The 23,445-nt window shown below is 41.8% G+C and overlaps 1 protein-coding gene across 5 annotated transcripts in view; it reads right to left on the reverse strand.

Moving 5' to 3' along the window:
• The window catches only part of SEMA5B (semaphorin 5B), a 271,124-nt gene that overhangs the window by 62,023 nt on the left and 185,656 nt on the right, over positions 1-23,445 (reverse strand). For all 5 annotated transcript variants that reach the window (XM_032114157.1, XM_032114158.1, XM_032114156.1 and 2 more), the window contains exons 6-10: positions 18,489-18,551; positions 9,252-9,350; positions 8,303-8,516; positions 5,446-5,731; positions 1,041-1,176 (exon numbers count right to left, since the gene is read on the reverse strand). In XM_032114157.1, the coding sequence (XP_031970048.1) occupies positions 1,041-1,176; positions 5,446-5,731; positions 8,303-8,516; positions 9,252-9,350; positions 18,489-18,551 (798 nt within the window). The remainder of the gene's footprint in view (positions 1-1,040; positions 1,177-5,445; positions 5,732-8,302; positions 8,517-9,251; positions 9,351-18,488; positions 18,552-23,445) is intronic.

Consider the following 23,445-nt stretch of genomic DNA (forward strand, 5'->3'; position numbering starts at 1 on the left):
CTCAGCAGCAAGACAACGCTGGCTCTGCCTGCAGCAGAGACGTGCCTTCCATCTGCTCTTGCTTGATCTCAGGCGATTGTAGAGTTCTGTTTGGAAGGTCCCTGACATCACCAGTTTGAAGGCAGATGGCACTTGCAAGCAGCCTCAGCACATTTGCCATAATAAAGGAGAGCCAGATTCAGACAATTAGGCTGAAAGGATGTGCCATGGGGACACAAGGACATGAAGACAAGTCCATCCTCCCTAGAATTCCCCAAGTGGGAAGCGGCTGAGCTGTAAAATGGGCTCATGCTTCAGAAGACTGAGGTTTGCCAGGGCTGTCACACACATACTCTGCACCACACTGACTGGATCTGGTGATAAAGCAACTGAAGTTGTTTTATAATTTTCAAAATTGCTTTAACTGATAATCCTGGAAAGTTGCTCATTCATAAACTCAAAGATTTTTAAAAGGAGAAGGAACCCCTGTGACAATCCTCATGTCTCCCCTTCCATCAGTTACTGTGGCAACAAGTCCATGGCTTCTGGCTGAGCTACCATGTGTTAGAAAGTCATCCATCTTCCACTGAAGCACTGGTAGCCTTAGGGGCCCTATCAAGTGATGGAAAATTCATCACTTCCTTACAGAGTCACAGTGGTTAATTACCTTTCTTGTTTAAAAAATATAGGTTGTCTCCATTCTAGTCTGACTTTGTCCAGCTTCAGCTTTCAGTCCTTCACAGTTTTAGTAGGGACATGTCTTAAGTCCTCTTGTGAGAATCACATCCTCAGAGTACACGTGCCAGTGATAAGTGCAACAGAGATTTAAATTATTCATCATTATAAAAAACCAGAACATTCTTATTATTCCTTAAACCATTCAATTTTTGCCATGAATTCTGTGGCAAGGAGTTCCACAGACTAAAACACTCATAAATGTGGAGAAATACAATTTATCTGTACCATGGGTCCACCTGGAGAAATGAGCCCCACACAAATCAACCCACTGAAGTGACAGAATGTAAAAGGGACTGCAGTAAACTGAAGGGCAACAGCAGTACCTGGAAATTCGGGATGGGGTTTAATGTTGGCAGCCAGGCTGATCTTGGGTTTTCTTGGTAACGGAAAGGGCCATTAAATGCCTGAGTAATGGCACTCAGATTGAAGGCACACACTGCTGAGGCAGCTATGCTGTTTCTGGAAAAGGGGAGGGTAAAAGAAATCAATTTAATCATTAGAACATTGACATTTTCATCATAACAGACATCAAACTCCACTCAAATAATATACATGTAAATTGCTAGGTAGATGTACAGTGATACCAATCTCACTGGGAGTATTAATAAATAAATAAATAAACTGTAAAATGCAGATGACTTGCATGACAATTTTGAGAATGAATTTTAAGTTTGGTTTTAAAATGTCAGAGATTTAAGGGCCATGGAAGCAGTTCTGACAAGAAAGGTGAATACAGTTTAATTTGCATGGATTATTTGAGTCTGGTTTTATTTTTATTTTTTTAACAACCGGTCTACCTTTATTGATTACAAACAACCTAATTTTTAATCTCTTGGTGTTTCTCAAGGTGAAATTCTGTTTCTGCAGGTTCCTGAAATCTTCAGCTATAAAATATATCACCTAATATTTTATATATATATACATGCAGTGGAAGGGAAAAGGTGACAGTGACAAACCAGCTGGTTCTGACAGCAGCTCAGCATGCAAAAGGTCTTGCTAATTCATGGAAACCTCTGTTTTCAATGACCACAGTTCACTTCTGTGTGTTCCCAGCTGGGAACAGGACCTGTCTGGGGCAGACTGTTCACCATCTACACTCAGCCAGGGGAGGCACAGCGAGGGAGATGCTGCTGTGTGAAGGACTCTTCGGAAAGGAATTTGTTCTAGGGATGCTCTGCTGCCCAGTCAGACTGCACACAGATCAGCTGGCCTTTGCTGTTCCTTTTCAGTCCTGGAGGACCCATTTCTGCAGGATCCTGAGCAAGCTCATCTCCTCCTGTCCTGCCTCAAGAGGGTTGGAGGGCACTTCCTAGATGGTGACCTCAACAAAACTGACCCAGGGGGACACTGATAAGTGATGATCTGGAATTCAAACCTGCTCCCAGTTCTCCCCTCTTTTTTTTTTAATTTTATTTTTTGTTTTTTTTAGGAAAACTACAAGGTTTAGATAAAAAGATACCAAAATAAAACTAAAAATAGGGGCAGCATGAGAGACTGATTTGTCACGGTGCCTTTTAAATAACCCAAGCCCTGCTGTATGTATCTTTCTGCTAATTAAAGCAATTTGAATTCCCTGAAAAGAACACTTTTTTTTTTAACTAAACCAATAATTACACTCTCTTGCACACACAAAAAAAGCCTTTCTTCACCCTCCCAGGCTGGAAAGCAGAATAACAGATTCTTTCACAGCATATTTCTTCCTAGCAATACAACATCAGGAAGAACTTCCTGCTTTGCCTTCCCATTCTCTGCTCCCTCCTGCCCCTTCCATCCCCAGAATGATGGAGTAGTTCACTTTGAACATGTCAAAGCAACACCAGGCAAACCTTTCTCCACTTTTGTCTGAACACTGCTGACGCAGTGCATGCTCACAGACAGCAGCTCTTAAGACAAACCTAATGATGGATGACAAGTAAATGCCTTGAGGCGCACACAGGAAAAAAAAGACAATGAGGAAGAAAATGAAAAAGGAAAAGAAAGAATAAAATTCCACTAGTCTAATGAAAATACTTAGAAAAAAAAAAAAAAGGATATTTTTAGGACCCTGCTAAGGACTTCATAGTTCAGCCTTTTCTCTTTGCTGGAAAGGAGAAAGGAAAGTGGTTTTCCATTAAATCTGTGGACCATTTTCCTTTCCATCTGTGGCCTGGCATATTTCCCATCCCTCCTTATGAAAAGTTTGATCCCAGTCTCAAGTCAGTGACATCAACTGGTACAGCTGGCCCCTCTGTTTTGGTGTGAAGTGCAACTTCCTTTATCCCCACCTCCTATCTCCTGTGACTAACTAGCTGGTATAAAGAATGGGTTAAGTTCAAAGAGGTTCTAATACTGTCTCTATTAACTCCCAGAAAAAATTTAATAAAAACATCTTAAATATTTCATCAGCAGCTTCCCCTAAAAGCTCTCTTTCCCACTGATTCAGCTGGGTATAACATAACATGAAGCAATAAATCTGTACGTGGGTGTTACCACAACCACGAATTCCCCTTTGTTATAAGATGACCCTAAATTCATTAAACATGAACCTTCCGAAGTAAAAAATACCTGTAAATAACAACAACAAAAAAATCATAGCTTTGTGTTGCATTGGTATTTTATCACAAAGAAACTCAGACTGGTGCATAAATTAACCCTCTTTGGTATGCAGAGCTCATGCACCATGATATAAGTCCCAGTGAAAGTTAAAAGAGTAATTACCATTATTTCTCCAGTCGGATGACAAATTGGAACATTTTCTCTTTGAACTTTTAAAAGAACACCATGTTGTAGACCCAAAATGCTATTTGATCTAACTTCAGCTATTATCAATTACTAATTTCTTTAATTACACAAGCATTGCATATTATATTGTCTTCAGAAGATACAAGAGAGATCCTACATCCCTGATGTACAAAGAATGACTCAAGTGTACCCACAGGAGACAGGTAACACTTATCATAACACTTATCACATCTCATGCTAAACTTGGGAGATGGACACAGCAGAAGAGAACTGCTCCAGCCAGAGCTAGTCTATGCCTCCCCCATGTCCAAAAACATCCCCAATTTGATAAATAAAATACAGTTATTAATAATTTTCTCATTTCCAGCTTCCATTCTTGGCTGGATGAATGGACAAATAGATAGACAAAACATTATCACTATGGGCACAGAAGTCCTCTCCAACTGCAAAAAAAGAAGAAAACAAAGGTCAGCTCAAGTGCCCAAAGCAGCAGCCAGATTTCCTTTTAATGTTCAGGAAGTTTGGCTAATATCTTCTAAATGTTTTTAGAGAATGACTCATGTGCCTTTCAGTCTGAGGACAGATCTTCCCCAAGTCCACAGTCAAGATGCAGTGCTCAATCATGTTTATTTTTTCTAGTTGCTTCTCTGCTGGCTCACTTTTGACTGACATTGGCAATGGTGGAAGAGAAACAAAACACGGAAGATGGATGAGGGTGGCCAAACACTTACCTATTTCTTGGAATTTACAGAGGGGGAAGAACATTCAGGATCTGTTGACTCACAGTGAGGCTCCCAAGAGCGCTTTAGCTCAAGAAGTTGGGGTTGATGCTTTGTGAGTTCAAGGGCTGAAATTCAAGCCCTGTCACACCAGCAGGTAACACAACAAAACAGGAGGGTTTGTACTTCAGCAGGGCTTCACTGCTTTGGTTTTCTGTGGGCTCCCTGGGAACAGCCCCTTATTCATATTGGACAGTACAGCACTGCACACAAAAACCCCCAAGAAGTTGGCTGCCCAGCATGAGGAAGGCACTTGGAGCATTTGCCATATGGAGTAACTACTCGGATTTTCATTCTCTAGTTTACACGTCAGGCTAACACCCCCCTGGAGAACATGTATTATTGAAACTCAATACCATGCAGACTGGTTATAGCTTGAAACTTATCATCCTAGCCTTAGGCATCAGAGAAGAAGTTATTTGAGTTTTCCTGACTTAAAAATATACATTATGAGTTTTTCAATATATTTTTTAATTAACTCCTCTTCTCCTTTCTGCTTTCACAGCTACACTAAATCATTCCAATTACAAGTTTTTCAATATCAAGCCAAGAAGAGGTGATTATGAAGTATCAGAAATCATACCTTCCCCTCAGAGCTCCAAGGCTGCTTTTGATTTGTGGACCTCAAACAGTCTGTGGCAGAGTAAAGCCCCCCTGCCTTGGAAATGCTAAATGCCTTGTGGTCCTCATGACCTTGCTATTATAGTGTTGTTCAACTGAAATAGATGTTGATTTCAATCCAGTCTGTTGTGATCCCATCTTCCTCATTCTTCTCTTTCCAGCCCTTCTCTCCCAAGCATGAGCACCTGTCCATCTCATGGGCCAGCTCCAGTGTTCACACAATTGTGTCAGATTGTCCAGGCAATTAGCCTGGCTGGAAATTAATGTGTTTCTTTTGGGTCATTTTTAGATCATCTCTCCAAACTATACAAGTTGCACTGTCCCTACAAAAAGTCTGAAGTCTGTCACTGCCCAGGTTTGTATCAAATTAAGTTACCCTAAAACTGAACAGTCAGCTTTTACAGACTCCAGCAATCTGTGAACCATGGATTAAAAACACTGTCCTAGAGGCTACGTTGTCATGATGGATAACACAGACCTATCTATTCTTTCACATTAACCAAACGATCTCTCTAAAATGATTGCTCAGACTGCTTAAGAAATCAATACATTGTCAGTCTCAGACTGCTGGGGGTAGAGGAAGGGCAGTAAAGCCAGTGCAACTTACACGTTGGTAGTGAAGACACCATAGATCAGATCTTGCTCGGGAAGGTAGAAGGTGCTTTGCAATTCATTGTAATAGAAAGGGATTTCTCCAGCACGGGAGCAGTTCAGTCTGGCCTTCATGAAAGTTGTCCATGTGTCCTCCAGCAAAAATCTCCCTCCAATATCATTTTTGCAAACCCTTGCCACACGAGAATACACTGTTTTCCCACAGTCATGTTCCACCGCGTTCTCACGGAAGAAGAAGTAGGTGAACAAGCCGATGTCATAGGCAGCAATAAAGTTAGGCTCTGAAAAACAAACATTTGAAGAGATTTATATAGGTTAGAAATCAATCCATGCTCACTGACTCGCTCAGTGCATTGCGCTGCCAGCTCCATTTATGCAGCCTGTCAAAGCTGGGACCACAGGGAGTTTGGAGTCAGCAGAGGACATAAAAACAGTAGATGGGAATAATGATATATGAGGATATAGCTCTAGTACCTTTTTTCAGATCTTGGAAAGGCCCCATTTTTCCCCCACTTCATTGGCAAAGCTGCTACTGATTTCAGTGAAAGCAGAGTTCAACACTTTGCATGTGCAGGACTTTCTCTGTACCTATACTCATTTTACAAGATAAAGCCTTCCCACTGGGCTGCTTCACCTATTCACTTCTGAAGTGGACCTTATGATGTGTTAAATATGCTGCGTGCATCCGCCCGATTCCCCACACAGCTGCGCTGAAACATTCAAGCTACTCTCCCAGCACTGTCACATCTGGCTTTTATCATGAAACCTTTCCAGTTTCTAGGCACAAAAGATTATCTTATGTCCATAAAACAAAACCATGCCAGAGACTGACACTAGTGAAACATGCTCTCCTTAATGCTTTTTCTCCTAGAATTTTTGTTATTATTTTCACAAGAGTTGAAATGAACCTGAAATTTAGTAGGTTTAGCAGTAAATATTTTAACTGGGTATATAACAAAGCTTTAAAGTGTGTAGTCTTTTATCCTAGAAGTTTCTTTGGTAAAGATTGGCCAATGAATAATATTTGACCAAACAAACAAACAAACAAAAACCCTTCCCCAAACCTGTTGGTTTTATAGGGTGTTTTAAAATGTTCATTTCTGAGTAGTGCTCAAAGGAAGAAGAAAAAAGAGAAGTACAGAATTCCTTTAAAGCTGCAGCCCAGGAGGGAAAGAAGAACAGAGAAAGGCAGGCCACTGATGCTGCAAGCCGAGTTTGGGAGGCAGATGATGGTATGGAGGGAAGGACATTGCAAATCATCTCCTGTCAAACTTTCTCCTTCAAACTAACCATGAACCTTAAAGGGACCATTGTGATCCCCAGTCTGACCTTCTGTCTAACACAAATCAGAGAATTTCACCCTGTAATTCCACAATCAGATCCTCTAACTAACAGGTGAGTTAGACCCCATCTTTCGAAGGCGATATGATCTTACTGGACAATGTCACATGGCTTTACAGCCATCACTTTCCTCAATGACTTGTTCAAATGACTGAAGACTGACCCAGCTGCCACCTGCACTTCTTTTCCCATTTGGTATTATCTGGTTTCAGCTTCCAATCACAGGTTCTTGTCATGACTTGTCTGCTGGATTAAAGAACTTTATCCTTTCCAAAATCTTCTTTTGATGTAAGTACTTCCATATCGTGAACAAAACACCTTTTATCTCTTTTTCAGAAAGATAAATAAATCGAGCTCCTTAAGTCTCTCACTGTGAGGCAGGCTTTCCAAGTTTCAAATCACTGCATGGCTTTTCTCTGAATCACCTTCAGGTTTTCTGTTTCTTGTTGAAAAGTGTCCAGAACAGGATGAAATTACTCCGATGTCACCAATGCTGCACAAGGTTATAAATCCAAGAGTCACATTAGTTTTTCCAGTCACATATGAGAACTTCAGTTACTGATTGTCTTCCTTAAACTCCCCTGTTCCAATGTGGCTTCCTTCTGAATCTTGCATTCATGCACAAACAAGAGGAACATATTTCCAATGAGTGTATATGGGCTACGATGCTTAGTCCTAATTCTCAGTCCTTCTGGAAGACATCCTTTTCCTTAAACTCCAGGTCTCCATACTGACTTCAGTATGCCTGCAGAAGCCTAATTCAGTCTTATTAAGCTCCAGAGAGTGCACAGTCCCACTGCTCTTATCTTTAATTGAAATGTCCTGAAATCTAATAGAAAGATTTCAAATACCTGATCAATTTACCTGGGTAAAAGGAGATGGGGGGAATACTGGGGTATCCATCACTACAGTCTGCTCAGACAAGAAGTGCTTTGCCCCAGTCAGAAGGTGTGGACTCAGTGCAGGGATTACTGGTTGAAATTCTATAGCTTGCTTGATGCAGGGTATTATCATACTGGTGTAAGAGCTGCTTTTAATAACTATAAATCCACATCACCATGGATTCACATGGAACATAATGTGCTGTGAAATTTCTCATTTTTGGCGTGATCTTGCACTGAAACCAGGCATCTTCAGCTGAGTCAGTGGAAGTAAAGAGTGCCTATCACTCTGCAGAACTGGGTCAACAATATGATGCTTTAAGTTGGTTTTGATCTTCAAATCTTTGAGTGGTTTTCTTGTTAAAATGATGTATTTGGTCATCTCACAAGACAGAGACCCATATATATGTTAAGTAGCCTCTAAGACCCACTTTCTATATTCTAAATCAACTTCTCTGAAATACTTCCAGGCTCTTTTTAAATGTCTTCTAAGCTGCATTGATTATTGCTCTGGAAGCCTTTCCCCATCATAACTCTGGATCTCAATATGAAAAGAGAGAGAAAGATTTACAAGCCTGTCAAGCTGACTTTAATATATCTCTTGCTCAGATGTGACCCACATGACTTTACCATTGAGCCATTTGGAGTTGTATTGTGCTGTCCTAAGTGGGGGAACATTTCCAAGGCTGCGGTAAATAGCAGGATCCCGTCCAGAAAAATCAATCACAGTTGCAGCATAGAGTTCTCCTCGTGATGTAATCACAGCTGTCGAGTTATGCCGAGGGTCGTATGGGCACCGAGCCACTCCATTAATTCTGTCAATGATTTTGCTGAGATTTCCTACCTGTATTTAAAAGGAGAGAGAAGAAAATTTAAAGAGCATCTGACTTTCTTACCGGTATAGAGAATTTTGTTTGCCCATGAGGACCTACTAGCAAATCCCTGATTTTTAAAAATCAGGTAGCTATGAGAAGGTAATCTTAGTGATGACTGAAAATTGATCTTTACATCCATCGTTTGCCAATGTATGAAGTTGTGTCTGAGCCTCACTGATCCTACTGCTTTGTACAAAGGGTAATTCCCCAGCCAGTAAAGCCCAAACCCGCTTGGTGTAATCAGGTGCTCCTGGCGCAGGCACAGGTTTTCAATCTTCCGTAGACACCTCCTAAATACATACTGGCCTTAAGAAAACATACAAGTAAACATTTCTCTGGACCTACTCCTGCCTCCCTTGAATCCAAAGGGAGTTTTGCCATTTATTTTAAAGAAACTTTAAGGTATTCAGCTCAGTAGGTACTCACAGCTAAGCTTGTCTATATTCCCCATTTTCAGTGCCATACCCAAGATTTACACGAGCAGCACTTTGTCCAGACCCAACTCACCCATAACATGAACTTTTTGCTCCCCAACTGCAGATGCACTCATTGCCCCACAGTAGCCCAAAGAAGAAAACCAAAATAATTTCAGTCAGCTACATTTAGAACACATTTTGTGCACCCATGATAGCCTGCCAAATGACTGGCCTTCCCCAGAGCATGCATCCAACCCTCTCCATCACTGTAACAGAGCTAAAACAGACCTGTCGACTGGAACACACAGGTGAAAAGGCATTGGTACCACAGGTAAAGACCTTCTTGCCATAAACAATCAGCACTCGAACATAGTTCTGGCACTCTTCCTACAGGGACACAAGACAGAGACAAAGGACATTTGAAAATTTTATTACATTTTATAAATACCTGTATTGCAGCAGGAATGCACCTTCCTTGGCTCTAACTTGGGCTGAGGTTTGTTGCCTCAAGCAGTGCACAGCTGTAGGGAGCCAGCAGCCTAAGTGAACAAGCCAAATTTGCTGGTTATTTCTCTAACCATAGCCCTGCACAGTCCTGGGGTAGGATGTTATCCATTGGGTTGATTCTGTCATAGCTACAAGTGCCTCTTTCTGTGCTCTGCTTAGATTGGAGGAGAGATTCTCCCTCTTTCCACGATGATACTTCTGACCTATTTTCCCAGTAATGCTGCAGCTTTGAAAACATTACCCAGACACAAATTCCAGTGAAGGATAGCAGGTCTGTCTGCACTATAATTCAAACCAGTGCCAGCAGGAAAACAGCAGGAACTTCTCTTTAATAGACCAGGCTGGTCAGGAGAACCTCGTGCTTGAACAAGCTGTTACTTCCTGCCTCCCAGAGGATTGTGTGCTCAGGATTTTCCATGGTAGAAGGAGTTTCTCTTTCAGGCCAGGCCAGTGAGAAATAGCAGATTCCCGATCTCAAATGCTTGACCATTTGCTGGTACCTATAAGCAACTCCCTCCACATGGCAGTCCCCAAAGGTGTGGGGATCCTGCTGTCCCACGCTGTGCTGGGGTGGCAGCACAAGGCTGCAGTTGCCTTTTTTTCAGAAAATCGCCTTCTGTTGTTAGAGCAAGCCATGGTCTCTCTTTCTCCCCAGTGCCTCATATCCAGAGACCTGTGGAGTGCAGATCAGGCTAATTGAGCATCCCCTGGAGTTAAGCAGCGGAGGAGGAAGAGGCCACATAAGGCAGGAACTTTCTAACAATACACACAGGAAAAGGGAGGTGAGAGACTAGCGTGCAATTCCCAGAGGCAGTGCAAGAGGCTCCAGAACCACCTGCCCCAAGGATCACCCGAAGAGCCCCAATGAGCCATGTGCACCAGCCTGCCTGGCCTGGGCCACCTCAGAGGAGAGGATATGAGCAATGACTGGCACCCACTGGGCTCCAGGGGAAGAAAGTCTATTGTGTTATACCAGAAACAGAAAAGGAAACTTGTTAGAAAATAGCAACCTCATCTGGGTTACCTTGGCTGCTTTGCTTTCTTCCCTCCAATAGATCATCATTTGCCACTAAGTTGAGCCTACAGCTGCAAACACCACTTCTCCCTCCTGTGAGCAGCAATCATTCTGCAAGCTCCCATCTCACAGCACTCCACGCTGTTGATCATTTCCCTGAAGACTTCATTTGCAAGACTCAGCAGTGTAAAAACACCCCCTATCATCTGGAAAGGAAGGGGCTTGCTTAGCTGGATTGCACACTACCTTATTTCATTTGCTGTACAGAAAGGATTCAACGTAGAAACCTGCCAGTGTTAGCAACAGATGGCAACTGCATGGGCATGATATGTGATCCTTGCTTCTGAATGGCACAGAGCCAGCCCAGGAGCACTTGCCCAGCCTGGAGAGGCTACAGAGTGCCACAGAGCAGGTGCTGCTAGTCTTGAGGGGCAGCAGGAATCAGATACCCAATTCTGATTCCTGCTGCCCAAAAACTGAGAGCTTAGATTCATAGCTGGGTCAACTCTTCATTTCAGAAGCAGATCAGTCATGGTGATGGTGCATCAGTCTATCAAACAGGACTTTGAGAAGCACTGTGCCACCTTCTGTGTGTTGAGAATAGTGGTCTCACTGCTTCCCTTAACAAGACAAAGGGCTTGCCAGCCTCTCTGCCCTCTCCTGCCATTGCTGCATGGTGCTGGGAGTTCTGTCAGCTCCTCCCTGCCTAGAGATGTCTGCATTTCATGACTGGGTAAGGTAATTCCCCTTTCTGTAGAGTACAGTTATTCAATCCCACATAATTTTAGGACCACTATATATTTGACTGCAAAGTACTAAAATTTCTCAAGCGAATGCTGTTAAAAAAAAGTATTAGGTCGTCTCCCAACAGAGTTTTGTTTTCAGAATATGATTGATTTGCCATCTAACCTAGAATGCCATTCTGTACTCAAATTTCACACAGTAAGAGAGTACCCATCTGCTCCCCCTCCACTGCCACCATTCTCTTTGTGCAAGGTCTGAGCACAGCTTCTGTCCTAAACCAGCTAAGACTAGTTATATTGTTGTATATTTTCCTGCTAATACAAAGTAATCCTAACTAAAGCCTTGTCCAGCCAAAATCTAAAATCCTAATTTGGAGAATTCCCTTTATTTGCACAAAACTGTATTACAGATTAACAAACATCAATTTCTGTAAAAATCTTCCCAGCTGAGAAGATAGCACACAAAAAGAATTTCTCTGGAAGGTCATTGCTGCAGTCTACTGGCAGTGATGGATCTGTTGCATACTTTTACTCCATTTTTACTGTTTAAAAACAATGCTGTTTGGTGTGGGCCATGTCCACCTGTAGTTGTTCCTGTGAATTAACTGAGCAGGCATTTCCCCCAGACCTGCCTCACTGATGATGGTAGCAGCACTCCATGTTCCTGGAGGAAGAGCAATGATAATATGCTCATTTCAAGCACTGGTCTCAAAGCAATTTATACACTTAAAGCAATGTTCTGAAACAGATGTACATTGTCTGCCCTGCTCTCTCAGCTGGGTGAATCAAAACAATGCAGGTGCTAAACTCTCTGTGGTGACACACTGAGTTAGAGGACAGACACAAAGGTCTCACTACCAGACCACATCTCTCCAACCTGCCTGGCCCAAAGCGGAATACAGTGCTCATCTCATGTTTCTTATTGCTGTACCTGTCACACCTATCTATGAAGCCTCCAACAAAAGCAAAGAAGAAACAAAACCACTTAAATGCTCCAGTTTGCAGGATTTTTCTCAAGACGGTGTCTGGGAGATTTAATTAGATCCTCTTTCTACCCCATTCTCAAAATAAACAGCAAGGAACAGCCTCCTCTCTGTGTTCTTTAAACCAGCCTGGATCTGCTTTGAAAAGTTATTCAATACAGTGCTCTCTGCAACAAGTCATAGCTGAGGCAACTGGTTAGCAAAATGATCTCACAAACCCCTACAGAAAATAGGAGCTATTTAATGTAGTTTCTTCCATGTGGCTGGAAAACTCTGCACACAGGAAGCAAAATTCAGAAGGGCTTTAATATAAGCAGAAAATTTGGCAAGTTTGAACCCACCTCTGTCCAGACAAGACAATATTTGGATCCTGCTCTCACATTATGGAGCAGACAGTTAAATCTGTGTATGATCAGTCTGCAAATCTCATCACCAGAAGATATTACTGGGATCAAGAGATTAAGGTTTTAAATAAAGGGGGAAGACTGCATATTTATATGGTTAATAAGAATAACTCAGTTATGTTAGTTAGGATTATTATTAAATATATGGCAGAGCTGATAAAAACCTGTGCCTCACTGCCAGAGAATTAAGCATATTTCTGATTTTCCTATGAATTGCATGTTATGTACTTTGAGGTTCTTGCTCCTTCCTTGGAATTACCTGGTATTGGTCCCTTTATTGAGATAGGGCCATAAATTTAGAAGGTATCACTTTTCTCTAGTCTAATGATCCTTGTTTACCTAGGAAGGAAGAGGACATGACTTCTAATGCTCAACACTACAGGCCACAGGATCTCACAGTCAGAACAAACTGCACTGAAGCCCCTTCCTGCCACCAGTTTAAGCCTATTCTTGTTTGTTTTTTGGTCACATTTAGAGTTACTGTTCACCCACTGGCTGTGAATGCTGTGGACAGGACCAGGTCTCCTTTGAGCTCACAGAGATGTCAAGTTGCTTTGAGAGCACAATTCAAACCTGAGAAACAAGAGTGGTGTCCTGTTACTGCCTTCATTCATGTGGACAGATCAGCAAATGGAGGGGCTGACCTCCTGCAGCTTCCATTTGAGGTAAAATTTAAAAAGTCTCAGGTTTCTGCAAATAAGCCAGCTGTAGATGCCTCTTAGTTGTTTATTCTGTCATCTCTTAACACCATAGTTCTAAAATGTTATAAACCCTTAATCTCATTGTACAGATGCATTTTTCTTTGAAAGCATAGCTATATATAGACACTACTTTAATGGCTTTCTAGCTTAAATAAACTACCCAAGCCCTGTTGTCAGAGATCTCCTTTTTAATTATTTTTTTTACGCTAACACTATTTCATCACATACTGATATATTTTACAGTTATACCCTGTATGAGAAAAATAGCTGTTGCAGACAGTCTGACAGTCTGGAGTACAACCTGGAGTTCAGAGAATCAGCCAGCAGAACTCCAAGTTACCCCTTCGGTGACATTTTAGAGTACAGCAAACATTTAGTGCATCTGCTGCAGTTTATCCCAATTTATTAAAAAACAATCAAGACCTAACTTGTTCTTGAGCACTGCTATTGATACACTCTCAGATATCTGTATTTATTTTTTTGGACAAGCAATTCTGTTACTCAGTTTAAGCCAAGGCCCCAACCAAACTACCCTTCTCCTCTGAGTGCAACAGATAGCAAAGAGAATTGCTAATGATTTTTCCAGCCAAATGTTCTTTAATAGACTTCTAATCAAATTTATTTGGGGGCTGATTCTGCATTGACAGCTTAGCAGAAGTAATAGGAATGTAGGTTCAGGTCTCTAGGAGCAGGTACAAAGGGGATAAAAATAGTTGATGGCCTCCCAGTTATTTCTGTTTCCCTGGAGATTTTTATGGTGCCTCTCCTACCTGGATGCCTATTATTCTTAAGTGGTGTGGAGTTTCCCAGTTCCACCAGATAAGCAGATAAGCATCCTCTGTGTGGCACAGAGCCACTGGAAGGCCTGAAATAGCTGATTCGTCCATTAGCTCAGCAATTTCTATGCACCAATCCCATTCCACTGGAATTGTAGCCTTGGGCTAGGACTTCCCTGTAACCTTGTGCATCCACAGCAACATGACACCTTAAAAAAAAAGGTTAGAAGCTATACAGGCAATGCAGGGGGACAGCCCAGCTGGATGCCTATCAGATATTTCTCTCACTTCTGTCTTGCTCAGGAAGTGTTATTAGTGCATCATCTTCCTCCTGGCTACACAAAGCTCTTAGGGCAGAACGTAAGAGCTGCCATTTTCACAAATGGTTTCTTTACACAGTTTAAAATGATGCTGTGCTGCTTTTGGAAAGTTAACAAATAATTTGGTGCTTAGACAAAAGAAAGACCAAAGTTCTAATGTTTAAAAAGCCACAATTTTCCATGTCAGACAAAATTCCTTAGATGTGGTGGATGGGGAATGTTATGCAGAGACAAACCAATTACAAACTAGGAGCTGAGCAACTCCTAATGAAATTAAATACATCTCTTACCCTTCTGCTCTATCCATCATTCATTTTATCATCACCTCTGGATGATTTCATTTGGAAGAAACAAAGAAAGGCAACATAACACTGACTTTGTTCTCTTCACTGTCTCTCCATAATGTGGATGTTTTCCAGGGGACAGTTTAAAGATATTGGTCATGCTACGCTCTATAAATGCTGCAAAAATAAGAATGATTACTTGTGGAAGCCAGCATGGCTCTCCAGAGACATGGAAAGCAAAGCATGTATGCTTCTTTGAGGAAACCACAAGTTTTAGTTGATAAAAATAACATCAATAAAAGAGACTTTTTTGAGGTGTTTGTTTTAATACTGCATGATTTATTGCAGAGAGTTAATTTTAAAATCCGGTTCAGGAACTTATACATTAAGTGATTAAAATCTGATAAATGACTGTGATGAAAAAAATCCTCAAAATGAAATCACTCACAAACATGCAGTTCTAGTGCAGCCGCAGCTGGGGTGGTACCAGCCCAGTATCAACATTTTTCTTAACAAACATTTACCCCAGAGATGGCAAAAGTAGCAACTATCAATGAGGCCAGTGCCTCACTGTGTATATATATAGTCATATGTGCCAGGATGGTCGGTGAGCTGGACCCAACAAATAAAATACATTTTTTAATGATATTATGCATCAAAGAAAGAGGAACAAAAGGGCTTTATGTATAAGCATGGAGATTACATCCCAAGAGTAGTAACTATGAAAAGGATTTAGTGGTCACAGTGGCCAGGCAATTCTGCATGATCTCCTGCGGCAGAGGAGCTTACAAAACCACCATGTATATGAACTGAGGAGGGTGAAAGGCTGTTTTAATCACACTCAGGCATTAGAGAGATTGACAAGGGAATACAAGTGAAAAATTGGAGTGTGCAGAAAACAGACAAAAAGTATTCAAGGGCAGTAGAAAAATGACTTAGAGAAAGAGGCTTGTAGAACTCATCTTTTTACTTTATCAAAAAGCCTAAGTGCTGCATTGACAAGAGCACATAAGTGCCTCTGTAAACAATAAATATTCGTAACTAAAGGGCTCTTTAATCTACCAGACAAGGGCAGAATGAAACCCAGCCACTTAAAAACTGAAGCCAGATCCAAATCAAAATTAAAATACATGTTAACAGGAAAGGTGATCTGCCATTAGAACAAGCCAGCAAAGCACAGGCAGCACATTTGCTTCAGGGCTTCAGAGCAAAACTTTCCATCTTTTTTTAAAAAGTACAGCAGACAAGTTCAGGTACTGAGCTCCATTTAGGAATAAGCAGGTGAAATTTATGGCCAGAGGTGTCAGAAAAAATGGTACCTTCTAACCTTGTATCTGAGACCCAGATTTTTCATCTGCCTTTTCTCTAGACAATAGGTACTCAAATGTGAAGTAACTACTATACCATAATAATTACACTTCTGTGATATGCATTTTTGGCTTTTATTCTTGTGGTTTTTATTTTTCATAGGGTACAGCTCTGTGCATTTTAGGAAGAGAGTTCCTAAGCAGCAGGAAGAATCTTATTTAGATACTCACCAGGCACAATAAAAAAGGCATTTTAATACATGAGGCAGTTTTGAAAGCTTCACCTAAACTACATACATTATTAAATGGGCAAGGAAACTGTGCCAGTCATATAACTTAGGCAAACTATACTGTGAATTAATGTAAGAGCCAAAGGTTCTCCTTATTTCTAGCCTCTATCACCACATATATAAGTGCTTGACAATCCATAACATATTTATCATCAAATCATCTGTGCTGGGTAGAAACCTGCCATTAGTCAAGTTTTGACAAAGCAGAGCTGAGGGAGACAGAGCTCTGCATCTTGTACCACCATTGCACAGCAGAATCAGGGATGTTCGCAATAGTGCTGCCCTCACCTGCTCCCTTTACCCAGCCAAGGGCAGAGATGCTGGGTCAGATCTGGACTTAGCTGGAGTAGGGCACTTCATTGCTGCCTAGACTGGTATTTTTGTGCTGGTGCTGAATCACTTCTCTGCAGTGTAACTAACAATGAATGTACAGGGGGACTCAGCTGTGGACACACGGGTTAGAGTAGATACAGATCTGGGAGATCAGTGTTTGCTTAGCTACTGCAGAATCCTTCTGCCTTTGTGCCTTCCTGTCTTCTTGTCAGACTCTTAGTCAACACCTTTGTTTGCCATAATTAGTATGACAAGAAGTGCCTAACAGTCAGTTTAATTACTGTTCCTCCAAACCTCACTCATGGTCATTGGACCCACCAAATGATTTTAAGCTCTGTTTCATAATCAGCATAAACTCAGCTGTTCAGAGCATTATCCTCATGAAATTTTTTTGCAAACCCTTTGCAGTGTGAGAAGGCAGCAGTGAAGATACTCAGACCATTGGTTACTTTTGGCATAACAGTAACAAAGATAGATTGAAATTACCCTAAAATTTGTTCAGTCACATGCATGGCTTTATCCAGGGGTTGACAAAATAATTCCGGGTTACAAATTCAAATTCTTCATGAACAACAGGATACAACTTAAATCTTACGTACTTTACAAAGGAAGAAAAGAGGAAAAGCCTTTCTTTGCACATCTAAAGTGCAAATACCATAAATTCAAAAATTCCTCATGTCTTAGATTTTGGAGTTTTTCAATTTTGTCCTACTTATTATCATTGCTGGCCGTGTTTGGTGTTTGCCCATCCCAATCCATTTTGCCTCCATGTTGATTTCCTGCATAATGTAGTTTCTACATGAAACTCTAGCATATGTTCTAGGATACCCATACTCCTGTTCTCCACAGCTACATGAAGCAAATTGTTGCCTATCTGCTAGCTTTTTTGTGTGTGTGTGTATAAACAAGTTAATACAGTAACCACATAAAGTTTATTATATAAAATTATTGTCAATGGAAGATCAGATAATCCTGTGTTTAAAGCAGCAAACTGGAATGTGGCAAATTCTAGCATTTTGGGCCAGCCACACAATCACTCTCTGCTTGATTGTCCGTGTCTTAGCAAAGATTTTGCTTATCCTGTCTTATCCCTTGTCCAGCTCCTCTGGTTTGGACTGAGAGCTCTTTGCAGTGTTGTATTAAGCACAATAGCAACCAGAGGGTTCAGCTGAAGCCTGAAGATTTTTGAAGAGCACAAATATCACATTTGAAAATTAAAAACATTTCCTGCTTTTAGATAGATGCCTTTGTTTTAGCTTCTCAGAAGAAGAGTGGAAAGGCCCTGTGGCTGAATCAGAAATGCCTGCAAACTCTGGACTTCTGGGACAGCACGTGCTAGTTCAAGTAATTCTTACTTCAAACTGCAGTTTAACAGAGTGCACCTGCCTCTGAAGCAGCTCTGTGACATTCAACCTGAAGAGACTGCAGTGTGCTAGCAGATTCAATCCACACCTTCCAGGGAATTACACAACTATGAACTCTAACTGCAAGCAAGCACTGAATCCCATGGGGCTGAATGCCAGTGGCTCATTGCTAAGGACCTGGGCTAAGCCAACCTTCCTGGCCTCACACCCCACTGCAGGATGCTACCCCTGGCTTGCCACCACTCTGCTCCCTGATGTGTTACAAATTGTGTCCTCTCCAGCAGTGAAATCACCTTTCAATTTCATGCAGAGCAAGTGTAATAACTTGGACAGGGGGCCTTTGAAGTGGCTTGCTTGGTGGTGCTTATACACATGTGGTAGGAGAGCTAAACTGCTGCAAATTTGCAAGCTCGAACTGGTGTCAGACATTCTCTGTGTGGATTTCACATGTTGCAAATATATTTACCCGTAACATCATTGTAGCAAAGCAAAACTTACCTCTGTTTTCCCTTTACTTTGACAGGACCTCCTGGTGTCCTCATCTGAACCCCATGCTGTTGCCTGAAAAACCAAAATGCACAAGTCACGCAGGAACGCCACCAACCACCATGTCTGGAGAGTCCCAAAACAAAAGCAAGTATCTCCAGCCAATTCACACAGCCCAATTTAAAAGCAGCATTGTGACAGTAAACAGGTATCTAACTCCCACTGTGCTCACAGAGCACACAAATGATAAATAGATGAGAAGTCCAGAGGCAGTGGGATGCAGTGGCAACTGGGATGTTCACAGAGGACAGCCTTTAATTTACATGTAAATATAACTTCTGATCATCATTCAGCTGGAAGGTCCAAGACATAAGCCCCACACACCAAGTCATCACATTCTTTTTAAAGAGGACAGTGCTGTATAAACCCCCAGCTTTCATCACCAGAAAGAAAACTTCCCTACAGCAAAGTCCAACAGTTCTGCACAAATCTGTTGGTCTTCTTAAATTTACCCCCAAGATTATCACCTTTTAAATAACCCTGGAATGAATCAAGCTGGATCAAAACTGGGAGCTGACAGGTGAAACCCAGAGAGGTGGGAAGAGGGGAGAAAGGTTGATGGTGATTTGTGATGCCAGACAAGTGGGGTCAGGTCCTGAGGTAGAGTAAAACACATTAGGGCTGAGGGCACTATTGACTGGGGGCTGAGAGCATGTGTGGTCCCCAGTTGCCTCTGACTTCTTCAGAATGAACAGCCCCTTCCTTCACAAGAAAAGTCAAGACCAGAAAAGCTGCATTAGAGAGAACTTTTAGATTTAAAATATTTAGCAACATTCCAAACTATTCAGTGCCCTCCCCAGTTTTCCTCCCTTCAGCACTTTTTAAAAATAGTCCTAACAAATTCAACCAGGTGTTGTTAGCTGGAGGTGAAAATACATATAAATATCCATACTATACATAATACATCATTCTGAGTACCAGAAAAATAGCTCTGTTACATAGGAAAGGCCAGGCTCACAAAGTTCAGACAAAGATCCAAAGCTCCCCTAACAGAGCCAGGTTTTCTTTATTTTTATTTTCCTCAGTCCATTACCAACAAAGGAAATAGCTTCAAAGTTCGGTCCGGATCTGAACTCTTCTTGAACTTCTCACTGCAGCCAATATACTTTTTAAACCCTGGGCTGCCATGAAAATTGTCCCCTTGATACATGATAAATCCAGTTTTTTGCAGGAGAAAGTTGGGAAACCACTAAAAAGAGAGGATGAATTTTCCCACTCCCAGCTCAGGTCCATGAAGGCACTCATTCAGACCTACAAGAAATGCAACCAGCCAGGAAATGCATTTATATACAACATTTGGGGAAACAATATTTCTATCTCATTCCAAAAGGAAAAAAAAAAAGGCATCTCTCCATTAGCTGAGCATTCCATTCAGTTTGGCTTGAAATAAAGACTTTACGAGCACAGGCAAAGATCTGGTGAGAAGGGAAGAGCACAGGTCTTTCCCTGGAAGCCACTTGGGAAGTACCTGCCATATACTGCAGTCCAATCCATGGCGAAGGCCAAAAGCTTGTGCCTCAGAAGTGTTTTTGTGAGAGCTGGGATAAGTCCTTGCTGAAAAGCATCATTCAGTCATATCCTGAGAGCGAATGTCGCTGGGTGACAGAGCTCACACTGTAAGCCATCATAGGAGAACAAGGAATTTTGCCTGGTGGCTACCAGGGGCCCTTGACACCAGAAGAGCAACTGCACAGCAGCATTTTGATCTGCAATCCCAGCTCTAGCCCATGCTCATTAAACTAGAGTGTCCTTGTACCTTCAATCAAGTTTCGACAATTTTAATTAAAGAAAAAAAAGAGAACGATATTCAGAAAAGAGATTGCTTACTGGAAGGCCCTTCTTCCCATTTCAAAACCAGAGACAGAGAACTTTCCATTGTACAGCCCAGTTCACCTTAACAGTGCTTGACAGGAGAAAATGAAAACAAAAATTGTTGGTTGCTTCAGCAATCGATGCTGCTTCTCTGCAAATACTCTGGGTCATCTGGGATTGCAGCAATGCAACACAGAAGAATTTGGCCTCCCAGGGGTCACCCAGCTCTTCCTGCCAGACACCTGCACCACAGAATTTCCAGGCATGTTGCAAATGTAGCTCTAGTCAGAGCACTGTTCTCCTCCAGCCATGTTCTGATGTGTCTAAATGTTTTCTTTTATTAGGCACATTGCCCTTCAGCCTTCTGAAGCACCACCTTGATGAGTCTAGTGATAAAGAAGATCTTGGTGATGGCCCAAATTATAGCAACATGTTGTTTGTGACTGCACCATTAGTCAGGGTGCACTTCATTAGAGCTAAGAGGATAATTAAGCAATATGGCAATCCAGAATATGTTTTACAAGTCCCACACGTCTTTGTTAGGACAGGGAGGAGCTAGCTTGAGGGCTGAGTAACTCCAATGACCTCTGGTGACTCAAAGAAAATATTCATGACCCTGCAAAGCAGAACATCTTGACAATAATAAAAGTATAATTGCAAAGCCAAGCAGCTAGTGTGCACTTAAATATTTGTACTGCAAGGTCTGCTGACCTACAGCTTAGACAAGGCCTTGTGCTGGACTCCCAGGAGCCCACACACATCTGTGGCCATGGCCTGTGGCTTGGACCTGGCTAGGCTCAGACCTCTGAGCCTGGGGCTCTCACATGAGCTCTCCAGCATTGTTTGGTTCCTTTACTTGACTGATCAGCTGTCTTTTCAGGTCAAAATGTCCCACCCTTGTCACCTCTGTTGCCTTGGTCTCCTCTGTGCAAACTCTCTGTGTGATGCTGGTGCTCTGTATCCTCTCACTGGTGTATCCAAGCCCCTCCTCCAGAGATGAGCATATGTTCTTCCTCTGCCTTAGATCCATTTAGTCCCAGGATCAAATTAATGAACATTTGACAGAGCAACTTTCAGAAAGATGTCTCTCTCTGGAGTGCATCTGTGTGTACCCATGTATTTATCAGTGAGGCAGAGACCTATTTAATACTTGCATGACACCACAGCACTGTAAGAGATGCTTTGTACTTTTGCTTCCTTACCTGATCATAATACTTTTCAAAAGCCAGGTTCTTGAACAATGGCTTAGGTGCCTCCCCTCCCTTTCCTTGTCTCCCTTAATAAATCAAACTATTTTCTCTCTTTTTTTACTGCTTTAACTGCCTCTGCACACTTGGATGAGGTACAAACTGTATCCACCAGATGTTTTTGGTCACTCTGCTGGGATAGCATCCTGAATTTATGATTAATTTTCTCAGTTGTCTGAGACATTTAAGTTTCTCAGCCCCAGAAAACACATCTGGCATTATTTTTATACCTCCTGCTACATATGTCAGTCAAAAGCAGTACACATCTCTGGACCCAAATGCAATAAAACAACTTTCATGGCGTCATGGAAGACAGTCTGGATGAAGACATGACAAACCTTGAAGCAGGGCTATATCCAAATACAGGACAATATGTACTTACCATGTGCTTAAGCAACCAAGCAAACAGCTTTTTTGGCTGTCAGGGTGCCAGCAATTCCTCCCATTACATCCTTATCAAGAGCACTCCAGCTTTTCATGCTACCTCCTTACAAACTCTCAAGTATCTCTTCCCTCATGCATTTCCAGAAGAAAAGCAGTTTCTAACAGTGTTTCCAGCCACTTTGAGGACCTCCCCTATAACCACACGGCCCATTTGCAGAATGGGGTACGCAGATTTACGTGCCATATGAAGGGAACGGCTCAGGGCTGCAGCTGCTGTGCAAGATGAGCCACGCAAACCAGGGGCAGGACTGCCCAGCCACCTGTGCAGACAGACACCAGAGGACAAGCAACTTTGGCCCTGAACTGAAAATGCAAATAAATGTGCCTTCCTTCAGCCTATGTGCAAGGACAGATGGTCCTTCACATCTCTGTTTCTTGAGTTCTACACAGGCAGATTTTCTCAATTATTAAAAAAATAAAAATTGAATGTTTGTGTATTATTTCTGCATTTTTAGGAGTCCCATGAAGGAGACAATCACAGAGAAGCAGTCGTGTATACAATCACATGTACCTGGTGCAACATTGCCCAACTAGAAATTAACAGGAATGGGCCACAATAGCCACTATTCAGTGCATATCTGAATATTCAGAGGTCACACCCGGACACAGAGAGAAAGAGTTAATGTCTCTCCCAATAAATTATGAGCTTCACAGTTTGCTACCAGTTCTGACTGCAGATCAACAGTGCTCTAGAATTCTAGCTCATCATGTGCTGTCACATCAGTTATTCAGCACACACTGCTGAGAGCAGCTTTCTAGATACATTTATTTAATTACCTGCACATCCCGGCGCTGGCATCCAAAGTGCCTGCCTGTCACTAGCAAGTCTTGTTATCAATAGTTATGTGCATCCTCAACTGCTAATGTGAAAATTTCTTAGACTTCTATGGACCAGCTTTTACACTCAGGTCAGCAATTTATAATTACTTCAACACCACAGTATGAATTTATAGATTATGCATTCACTAATCCCTGCACTGTACTTGCACAACACAGGTTGCAGGTTTTCATGCAAAACCAGAACATTGGTTTAAAGCTGGAAAGTTAAGATTGGAGGAGAATGTTACATACATATTTATCAACTAAACCCATTGTTAATTAGACCTATCTATGGTGTTTTATTACAAACCTATCTATCTGTTACCAACCTCACTTCAGTGAAACAAGTGCTCCATGCAAACCAGTTTCATGCCCGCAGACAGACCCACAATCACGCTGTTCTCTCCTATTAGGAGAAAAATGTGTAATACCAGAATGCACATTGTGTATGTTTGAAAGGAAACAAAAAAACCCTCAAGTACAAGCTTACTAGAAAAAAATAACAAACCCAAGAAACAAAACCACCACAAAACAAACAAACAAGCAGCCCCCCCCAACCCCTCCCCCAAATCAGGTACTGATTCTGT

Source organism: Corvus moneduloides, chromosome 7 (genome assembly GCF_009650955.1).
Source record: "Corvus moneduloides isolate bCorMon1 chromosome 7, bCorMon1.pri, whole genome shotgun sequence".
Taxonomy (NCBI): Eukaryota; Metazoa; Chordata; class Aves; order Passeriformes; family Corvidae; genus Corvus; species Corvus moneduloides.